The following is an 11,118-nucleotide window of genomic DNA, read 5'->3' on the forward strand; positions in this document are numbered from 1 at the left end:
ACACCACACGGACCCCTTTCTGAAAAAAGGTGTTGTGCCAGGGACAGTTATTTTTTTAAATTTATCATATTCATTTTTTTAAAACAAAAAACGTTTCCCCCCCATTTGTTGTTGTTAAAATAGCCGATCTACAAGCTCACAGCTTGTAGATCGTCTATTTTCGAAATAGCTAACGAATCGTGGGCCACTTCTTTTTTGGGCTTGTTTTCATAGATCTGGTTACTTATGTCTCTCGCAGAACCTGGCAACATCGACGTCAATGAAGGAGGAAGAGGGAACAGTAGTAAACAGAGAAATGCTGTTGGTTTAAATGATTTAATTCTATGGTTAGATGTTGTTTTATATGTCTTTTAAGATGCTGCTTTAGTTAAATAGTGTTTATATTGGGTGTAAAACATGTCGGGACTGACAGAAACAGAGCGTCGCGGGTGTGAGAGACTCCTGAAGGGATTGTCAACATGTGACCTAATGTCTCTGAGCGACACGGTCACCAATAAGATGATCCGTGTAGAGAACACTGAAGGTAAGTGTAAAACTAGCCTAACATGTATAAATGCTAAATATAAGGTGATTTACCCGCTTGCCCCAAATGTTAACTAGGTGTCCGGAGCATTTGTGTAATGTATTAGTCCATATTTGTCAATATAGAAGTGTTTTAATCCCGTCTGTGGCCGAACGCCATTCCCCCCCCTCGTTTACTTCCTGTTTACATTGAGTGTAATTCTGGTTTTCACCGGATGTGCCCCGTCACTGCCGCCCATTGGGAACTTCTGGGAAGAATCGGCCACAGACGGGATTAAAACTATTCTTTATTGAAGAATATGGACTTATACATTGTACAAATACTCCGGACACCTAGTTAACATTTGGGGCAAGCGGGTAAACACCTTTTTATATTTTTCATTTGTACATGTTTGGAGAAATACGGGCTTTACTGGTGACATTCCAGGGCAAACTGGGGTAATAATAACTGGGGTGATAGAACACAGTGCGACCAAAAGCTGCAGATCATGGCATGGCATGGCTCCCCAAATCATCACTGACTGCGGAAGTAACTACATTTACTCAAGTACTATACTTAGAAGTACAATTTTGAGGTATTTTGAGTATTTCCAATGTTCAGTACTTTTTCTTCTACTCCACTACATCTCAGAGGCAAGTAGTAACTTTGTAGATTTTGATAATTATTGCAAAACATTCATTAACCACTTCAGCCCTATACACATTTCGGGCAAAAATGAATAAATAACCGATCTACAAAGCTCATAATGCGTCGCGATGAACACTGTCTGGTTTATAAGTACCATATATGTAGAGAAATGACAAATCAAATATGTTTTTTTTTACCATGCAACAGGCACCAGTATAAATCAGTGGTTTTCAAACTTTTTCATGCGAAGGACCCCTAAATTGATATACATTTGGCCGCGGACCCCCATTTGAAAATGTTTTGTGCCAGGGACCGCCAGAAGCAAAGATATCAGTTAATTTTCGCTTAAAAAAAAAAAAAAAAAAAAAAAAATATATATATATATATATATATATATATATATTCAAAGATATGCACAATTTGTCAAGGTTTTTCAAAAAATAGCAGATCTACAACCTCATAGCGTGGCACTCGGTGCCGCGCTATGAGCTTGTATATCTGCTATTTTTGAATAGCCAAAGCTAACCGGCTAAAATGATTGTGACGCTATGTTAACTAATTTCGCTGGGGACCCCCTGGTACACTCCCTCAAGGACCCCTGGTGGTCCCCGGACCACTGGTTGAGAAAACCACTGGTATAAATGAGTCCACGTGTCACATGTCATGTTTTCCCTGCAGAGGCCATGGCAGCCATCCTGTCGTACACCAACGCTGCCGAGGAGCTGCTGAAGCGTAAGAAGGTCCATCGCGACGCCATCTTCAAGTACCTGGCCAGCGAGGGCGTGGTGATGTCGCCGCACAGTGAGAAACACCAGCTGGTCCGGAGGACACTGAAGTTCTGGTCAACAGGACAGGTGGGACCAATTTAATATAAACACTAGAAAAAGCCTCCTCGGAGCACAGGTCTCCGCCAGGTCGGGTAGAATCGGCCACCTGGTGGCGCTGTAACAGGCCCATGTGAAACATTTGGGGCAGAGGTTCGGAATTGGCATCCAGGGAGTGTGTGTGCACAGTTTCGCTGCGGTCAGGCCAACGGTGCCGGAGATTAGCTGTTCACAGACAGAAGGACGGACGGACGGACAGGGTGCAAAACATACTCTCTCGCCATGCCTTCGGCCTGGCGGAGAAAACAATGTTATAAGAGGAAAGGTAGGACCTCTGAGCTGAGTGGAAGGGGTCATTCTGAGAGTGAGGTCAATATTTGTGAAACGCAGGAAACACATTCAAATAACGTTCTCTTAATTTTCACCTTAACTCTTTGACTGCCAGAGTGATGGTGTATTCTCTCCATGTTGGCCTATCTAAAAAGAGACTTTGAGCTCTTGTCAATGTGTTTATCTCCGGTCGAATGGGATCATGACTCCATGTCTCCAGATAAAATGTTCTGCACAAAATGATTACCAAATCAGTTCTATCTACACCTGTGACATTTGATTACACACACTTATCAGTATGCAGTTATATACCACACAAATCTTTATTTATAGCCGCGTTGGCCACTTGTCGTGTGAAAGGACCTAAGGTTAATAGTAGGGTACTTTAGAGGCTCTGTGAGCACCCGAAAAACACCCGAAAAACCTATTTTTTTTAGGACCCTAAAGATGTCTAGTTATGATTTCTTCTTGTTGCCGTTGTCAACTAATGTCCCATGGGGTTTATTTTTAACCCTTTCTGACACCTACCCCCAACGCAAACCATAACATGGAGATAACAGAGAATACCATAACTCTTGAAGTAAACAACATACAGCTACAAATGAACACATTTTTCTATATCATTTTGAGCCAAGGAATTCATTTACGTGGTTATTATAGACTCTATTTCAGGACATAAACAGCCAAAAACTAGCAGAAAATGTTCAAATCACAATTATCACATCTACATGTCTCTTTGTACTAAACTTTTAAGGTGTATTCTTTTTTACCATATGTTTTTTAGGACCTTTATGGTGTCTAGTTAAGATGTATTCTTGTTGCCCTGGTCAAATAATGGCCCGTGGGGTTCATTTTAACCCTCTATTGTCTCCATTGTATGGTTCGGGTTGGGAATAGGTGTAACAAAGGGTTAAAATAAATCCCATGGGACATTATTTGAGGGCAACAAGATTAAAACTTAACTAGACACCTTTAGGGTCTTAAAATACATATGGTAAAAAATAATACACCTTAAAATGTAGTACAAAGAGAAATATAGATGTGATTTCAAAATATTCTGCTATTGTTTTTGCTGTTTCTGTCCTGAAATAGAGTGAAAATGTGCTTGAATCTTAATATTAACCACTTTAATGAATTCCTTGGGTCCAAATGATATAGAAAATGTGTTAATTTGTCTCTGTAGGTTGTTTACTTCAAGAGCTATGGTATTTTCTGTTATCTCCATTTTATGATTTGATAAGGAAAAGGTGTCAGAAAGGGTTAAAATGAACCCCATGGGCCATTATTTGACCAGGGCAACAAGAATACACCTTAAAAGTTTAATACAAAGAGACATATAGATGTGATAATTGTGATTTGAACATTTTCTGCTTGTTTTTGGCTGTTTATGTCCTGAAATAGAGTCAAGATGTGCTTGAATCTTTATAATAACTACTTCAATGAATTCCTTGGGTCAAAATAATATAGAAAAATTTGTTTATTTGTCGCTGTATGTTGTTTACTTCAAGAGTTATGGTATTCTCTGTTATCTCCATGTTATGGTTTGGGTTGGGGGTAGGTGTCAGAAAGGGTTAAAAAATAAACCCTATGGGACATTAGTTGACAACGGCAACAAGAAGAAATCATAACTAGACGCCTTTAGGGTCCTAAAAAAACAGGTTACAGAGATATGTTTTTTTCGGGTGCTCACGGAGCCTCGAAAGTGCCCTACTATAAGGTTCCAACTGTCAAAGGTGTTCTGATGTAGAGGGGAAGGCTTAGTGCACCATCTAGTGGCTGAACGTTGGCCACTGCAGCTTCAAATAGATATCGCACACTACTCTTCAGTAGTTTAGTTGGGAGGTCAAAACGTTTAGAGTTTCAAGGAAAGTACATTTCCCCACACAAGATCACGTCCGCTTTGTTTCATGTAGGTTGACAAGGACAATGATGTTAAAAACACAAGATCCTATCCTGCATTCCTTATTGCTCTCTTCATCTAAACTCTGTGTTATCAGCCCTCAGTAGCCTGCTGAGGCTGATACACCTGTCCTCAGTTGCATAAGCCCATGTGAATCTATCTCTATAAAACAACTAACACTAAAACTAATACAAGGCAGCTAAATCAAATCTTTTCAAAAAAATTCAACTAGCAAACCCATAAAAAGTAAATAAAAAAACATATAAAACTGAATTGAAATTGAAAACAAAAGGTCCAAATTAAATACAAATAAAAACTAATGAAAAATGCAAAACTATCGTAACCTGGCCCGGGCACTTACTGTAGGCTCTAATGTAGCCTGACAGCGCATCGCGGGTTCAAGTCCCGTTCCCGATGATCTTTGCTGCATGTCTCTCCCCATTTCTATCCCCCCTGTTTCCTGTCCATCTCCACTGTACACCATCAATTAACACATTCTCTGCCAGGTATTCATTCATTAATTCATCCGCCACTACCAGCATTTTTACCTTATTTTGAAGATCCACGGAGACCCACGGAAGCCACGATGTGAACACGGATGTAAACAAAAGTTGAATATGGCTCGTTTTCAACACAAAAAAAAAGAAATCTGAGCGAGATGTGTTTTCTAAATCTCATAACATAGGAGTGGATGGAGTGACTTTGTTTGGGATGACAATTTCTGCTTCCATCATTCTCTTGCAGTCTTGGGATCATTCATAGGTTGGCGAAGAGCGGCCTCTAGCTAATTTCTTGTGTTCTTTTTTTGAATTGAAGTAGATCTACGTCAATGGCAGGGAATGTGTTAAACGATTGTTTCATATCATTATCGATTATCAATTTTTATTAAAAAAAAATATGATTGAATAAATTGATTAGTTTGATTAAGTGTTACATCCCTATTCTCCTGTCCTCCAGGTGGCGGCGGTGGACCAAAGCCCAAAGGTGGAGGACCCGTGCAGCAGCAGCAGCAACACCTGCAGTGAGGTGCAGCTGCAGCCCGCTGCGCGCAGCAGCCTGTGTCCCGCGTCGTCGCAGCCCGGCGGCTTCGACCCGCTGGCCCTGGGCCAGCAGTTCTGCCGGTGGTTCTTCCAGCTGCTCAACAGTCACAACCCCTCGCTGGGACAGCAGCCTCAGGACTGGGGGCCGCAGCACTTCTGGCCAGATGTGAAAATGTGTCTCCTTTCCAGGTAATGCTGTCTTGATGCAGCTTGAGGTACAGTACACTCAGTGGTGGAAACAGGGACGTCACGGGCTCTCAGAAGGTGGGGGGGATGGACTTTCGGTGGACTATATCCCTTATTTTACACTTTGGCTATTCAAAAATAGCAGATATACAAGCTCATAGCGCGGCACCGAGTGCCGCGCTATGAGCTTGTAGATCTGCTATTTTTTTTAAATCGTGAAAAACATTTGTAACTGTCAAATGTAAACAAATTTCGTATTTTCAAAATGTTGTGTTTTTTGGGCAGATTTTATTAGTTTTTTTTTGTGTTTTGGTTACTTTATTTCGGTGTTAGGGTTAGGTTATTTAATTCTTATTTTTGCCTGATTTTACCGATTTAGTATCAACAAATATATATATTATTATTTTTTTTTGAAAAAGTGGGGGGTATGAAATCACAGATCTGTGAGAGTGAGGGTGTCGCGTCGTACGCACACTGAATGGCCGTGACGCCCCTGGGTGGAAAAGTAAAAGTCCTCATTATGCAGAATGTCCCATTTCACAAGTTTTCAAACGTATAAAACTATAGGTGCGACCCCTCCGTCTACCCGCTGGCACGGGGCTCTCGTCTAGTAGGCTGTAGACGCTCATCGCAACGGCGGTGCGCGGACGCGAAAACGAAAGCGAAGCGTAGCGTTGTCTTGACGGAGAGAGCATGGTCGACTCTTGGTCGAGTGACCATCAGTTTGTATTGAGAGAGAGAACGGAGAGAGCATCGTCGAGTGACCATCAGTTGGTATTGAGAGAGAGAGAGCATGCGGACCCGTATGAACCACGCACACACACACACACACACACACACACACACACACACACACACACACACACACACACACACACACACACACATACACACACACACACATACACACACACACACACATACACACACACAGCCACGCATGCGCGCCACTCTCTATCGTATATTAGGATGTATACAAATCTTTTGAAAATGGCAGATCTACAAGCTCACAATGCGTCGCATCGCGTTAAAGCACTATATATTTGGAATTTGTACATTTATAGAGAAATATGGCCAATAAAGTGTCCGGGTAGCTCAGTCGGTAGAACTCTTGCCTTTTTGGACCACATGGTCATGGGTTTGGGTTCGATCCCAGGCACCGCCAACTAGGCGTGTATGAGTAGCACGGCTTGGGTCGTGTGGTAAGTACTGGGAGCTGATGGTAGGTGTGGCACTCCACCTCAGCAATCCATCTCCCAGGGGTCTAGTGCAGGGGTCTTCAACAGGGGGTCCGGGACCCTTAGGGGGTCCTCAGAGCTACTACAGGGGGTCCGCCAAATCTTTGTGTGATATGATTATTATTTTTTTACCTTAACCACTTGAACCCTAATATCCCTTTTCTGAGGAGAACTTTAGCCAAAAATAGCAGATCTACAAGCTCTCAACGCCTCGCGCTGCGAGACGTTGTGAGCTTGTAGATCGGCTATTTTTGGCAAAGAGGCGCGGAGGGGAAAAAAGAGCAGACTAAGTGAACAAAAAAAGTTTAATCTGAAACACAATTTTATACAATATAGAGGAGGGGGTCCCTGCTTCATCTCTCTCTCAGCTAGGGGGTCCTTGGCCTGAAAACGTTGAAGACCCCTGGTCTAGTGCATTGTGATGAAAGAGCGATAGACACCAGCGTTCTCAGCTGACACCTCTCAGACCCACTTACTTACTTACAGGCTTTAAACTAGGGATGAGTGTGACTATTCGAATATTCGAATAGTTGTTTGTAAGATAGAAATCGAATATTAAAAAATGATATATAAAAACAAAAAAACGTTCTCTTTTTAATAGAAATGCAATTGTAACCTATGAGCCCAAGAACAATTTCACCCAAACTAATCCCAGTAAAAAATAAAAAAATAAAAAATAAATAAAATAAAGTAATTTAAAAAACAAAACAACAACAAAAAAGGGGGCGTGGCCGAATATTCGAATAGTCGGTAAGAATAGAATTATAGTAATCGATTTTCATTTTGGTCACTTTTACACCCATCCCTACATCCCTACTTTAAACCCAAAATTCCAGTGGCTCTCTGGGGAAGTGTCCAAGACTGTCAGAGATACACTAATGTCACAATGGATAAAAGTGGTCTACAGGATATGATCATAATAATGAGCCACATTCAGCCAATATGAACATGGGTGTTCCTCCTTGTGTTTGTAATTATTTTACTGTGAGGAAAACGCCAATGTAGATTTGGAATGATGTAATTCACACTGCATTGCCAATACAAACTGGGCTTGAAATTACTTAATCAGCACTGGGCACACACACACACACACACACACACACACACACACACACACACACACACACACACACACACACACACACACACAGCACATTATTGCTTCTGAAAATATCAGACATAACTGGTGAGAAGTGAAAAAGAGACAGAGAGAAGGCGTGGACAAGCCAAGACCTTCATCCTGAATGTCCTAATGTTTTAATGTTCATGTCATTAATTTAGACAGTTGGAGATCTTGAAGCTGGGGGCTAATATGTGATAGCCAGGGTTGCCAGATCTGCTTATTATATAATTTCCCCGCAAGATTTTATTTGAAAATAGCCGATCTACAAGCTTACAATGTGTCGCATCGCGACGCGTTGTGAGCTTGTAGATCTGCTATTTTCAAATAGCTGATGTATATGTTAAAGTGCGGCCCATAGTCGCTTCTTTTAGGCTGGTTTTCCTAGACCTGGTTGCTTGTTTCTTTCACAGAATCTGGCAACACTGGTGATAGCTGTGCAAATACATTGAAGTTTGGTCAGTATTCTCATATTCAGACCTTTTCAGACAGCTGTAGAGATTTGTTGGCAGTGTTGTCTAGTGGTTATAATGTATTCCAGGTGTACTGAGAGGTTCTATCCCTGCCACAGACAACAGGGCTGTCCACATTTTCTCATCCTGGTTTCCCTATTTTGGGCACGTCATTGGAGGGGAAAATGTTAAACAATAGCAGATCTACAAGCTCACAGTGTGCTGGATTGTGACGCGTTGTGAGCTTGTAGATCAGCTATTTTTGAATACAAAAATAAACAAAAAAATTCAATCTAAGTTTTTCTTATTGATTTAAAATGGATGATTTAGTACTTCTTGACAAAATAATGGCTCCAAACATGGGTAATCGGTCGTCTGGGCCTTGAGAACGTCTGCTTGAGTTCCAGTTGAAAGTGGTGATAAAACAAGATCAGGAGACCTGGTTCTGCCAGACCCAAAATAAATTCCCTTTTATGCCCATGTACGAAAGGGGGACGAAATTCAGAGGTCCCTTTTATGCCCATGTATGGACGAAAGGGGGACAGACTTTTCCACAAAGTGGACAGACTTTTATGCCCATGTATGGACGAAAGGGGGACAAAGCCTCATGTAGGCCGACCCCTTGGGTCTGGCAACAATAAACGGGAGACGTTTCCTTTACGTTTTCCCCTCGTGGTAAACCTGTAAGCTGATTGTATGACGTTCTGTATAGTCGTGTGTATCTGTCTGTCTCTCATATGTCATCATGATTTGTGTGCGTGGGGATCTCATTTTAACCCATTGAGACCTGAAGCCGATTCTACATGTCTCCTACATCTCAACAGTTTTCTGAAAAACATATGTTTCTACATCAGTGGTGCTCAATCTTTTTCATGTCAAGGACCCCCAAAATTATATGTATTTGGCCGCGGACCCCCATCAAAATATGTTGTTCCAGGGACCCCCCAGAAGCAAAGATTTGAGTTAAAATGTTCGCTTTAAAAATATATATATTCAAAGATTTGCACACATTTTCAAGAGTTTTCAAAAATAGCAGATCTACAAGCTCATAGCGCGGCACTCGGTGCCGCGCTATGAGCTTGTATATCTGCTATTTTTTAATAGCCAAAGTGTAAAATAATGCTTTTTAGCTCAAATCTAAAAATGACACAGTTCCAGGTCTTAATGGGTTAAACAAGCTTAGTGCTTTATGAGTTATCCAGTTTAGTAGACCTTGTATAATGCATTGTACTTCAATGTACTGTTTCTCATGTCTCACAAAATAAAGTACATCAATCAATCAAAAGTGTTCTCCCTTCAGCGCTGACGGCCAGCAGACGGAGGAGTTCCACGGAGCGGAGCTGGTGAGCCTGCGTCTCCTCGCCCTGACCAAGGAGGAGCGGCTCCTCCTCAGCCCCAACATGGAGGCCCACGGCCTGCGCGCCCTGGCCTCCCCACACGGCCCCGTGCTGGTGGCGGTGGCCGGGACGATCCACCGCGGGGCGGCCTGCCTGGGCGTCTACGAACAGGTGTTCGGCCTGGTCCGCTCGCCCCTGGACGACACGTGGAAGATCAAGTTCGTCAACATGAAGATCCGAGGCCAGGGGAGCGTCCTGGGGGGAGCGGAGGTCGATGTGACCTCGCCGGCGCTCACGTGTGACTCCAGTGAACTACAGCTCCTCTGCAGATGAGGACCATTATGTACAATAGGCTCTATGCACAGCAGCCATATTGGAAAGAAACTGGGCCTCTTCCTTACTTCCTTCACAGGTGTTACCAATGATACTTCGTTTCGTTTCGTTTTATTTTTTTCGAACATCATACAATAAAAAAAAGTCACAATAAAACAATATAGTAAAGAATACAAAATATTTTAAAAACTATTTCAACTATCTCAATGTACAATAAATCATAAGTGTTCGAAAAGGAGCAGGAAGAAGCTAATGCTTATAAAATATCCTACCCCCTATTACAGTTTCATATTTACATAAAATCTTATTAGAAACATTATCGATACTAATGAAGGCTCTGTTCCATTCTGGTCAGGTTGCTGATATCGTGCATGTTGGCTCACTAGAAACACTCCATTTTGGTTCCCAAATGGCCCCTTATGGTGGGTGTGTAACTCTGAGAGTGTACAAATGGAACCAAATGGACCCGTAAGGGTCCATTTGGTTCCATTTGTACACTCTCAGAGTTATGGGGGTCCTTGAAAATAAGACAACCACTATGCCACACTAAATGGAACAGAGCCTTAATTAGTATTATTGGTAACACCTGTGAAGGAAGTAAGGAAGGCCCAATTCATTCCCAATATGGCTGATGTGCATAGAGCCTATTTAAGCTACTTGACCTACTTGAACCCTAGCATCCATATCCTGGACTCTGGAGGGAACATTTGCCAGATCTACAAGTTTGTAGATTGGCTATTGTTTGGCAAAGAAATGTGGTGCATATGGGGAGAAAAGCAGTCTTAAGTACAGCGAGTAACTCGGGTCTGTTTTTTACTAAGAATAGAGCATTGGTTCTCAATTTTCCAGGGGGTCCACAGCAAAAGTAGTTGATGTAGCATCACAATCATTTGAACCAGGGGTCTTCAACGTTTTCAGCCCAAGGACCCCATAGCTGAGAGAGAGATGAAGCAGGGACCCCCTCTATATTGTATAAAATTGTGTTTTAGATTCAACTTTTTTTGTTTACGTTTACTGTTCTTTTTCCCCTCTACACCTATAGCTCTTTGCCAAAAATAGCCGATCTAAAAGCTCACAACGCCTCGCAGCGCGAGGCGTTGTGAGCTTGTAGATCTGCTATTTTTGGCTAAAGTTCTCAGAAAAGGGATGCTAGGGTTCAAGTGGTAAAGGTAATACAAAAAAATCATATCACACAAAGATTTGGCGGA

General features: G+C 42.0%; 1 protein-coding gene across 1 annotated transcript; it reads left to right on the forward strand.

Annotated features, from left to right (window-relative positions):
- Positions 1-273: 273 nt before the first annotated feature.
- LOC311064577 (uncharacterized protein C3orf38 homolog) lies at positions 274-10,915 on the forward strand. Its single transcript, XM_084084441.1, has 5 exons — positions 274-523; positions 1,829-2,004; positions 5,162-5,433; positions 9,541-9,920; positions 10,552-10,915. The coding sequence occupies exons 1-4, from the start codon at positions 397-399 to the stop codon at positions 9,908-9,910; spliced, it is 945 nt and encodes a 314-aa protein (XP_083940567.1). The 5' UTR covers positions 274-396; the 3' UTR covers positions 9,911-9,920; positions 10,552-10,915.
- Positions 10,916-11,118: the final 203 nt, after the last annotated feature.

This window comes from Gymnoscopelus microlampas (assembly GCF_963454915.1).
Source record: "Gymnoscopelus microlampas genome assembly, chromosome: 17".
Lineage (NCBI taxonomy): Eukaryota > Metazoa > Chordata > Actinopteri > Myctophiformes > Myctophidae > Gymnoscopelus > Gymnoscopelus microlampas.

Coding starts and splice junctions, on each gene's coding strand:
- LOC311064577 (XM_084084441.1), top strand. CDS start 397: ATGTCGGGACTGACAGAAACAGAGCGTCGCGGGTGTGAGAGACTCCTG. Junction 524..1,828: donor CCGTGTAGAGAACACTGAAG/GTAAGTGTAAAA, acceptor TTTTCCCTGCAG/AGGCCATGGCAGCCATCCTG. Junction 5,434..9,540: donor AAAATGTGTCTCCTTTCCAG/GTAATGCTGTCT, acceptor TTCTCCCTTCAG/CGCTGACGGCCAGCAGACGG.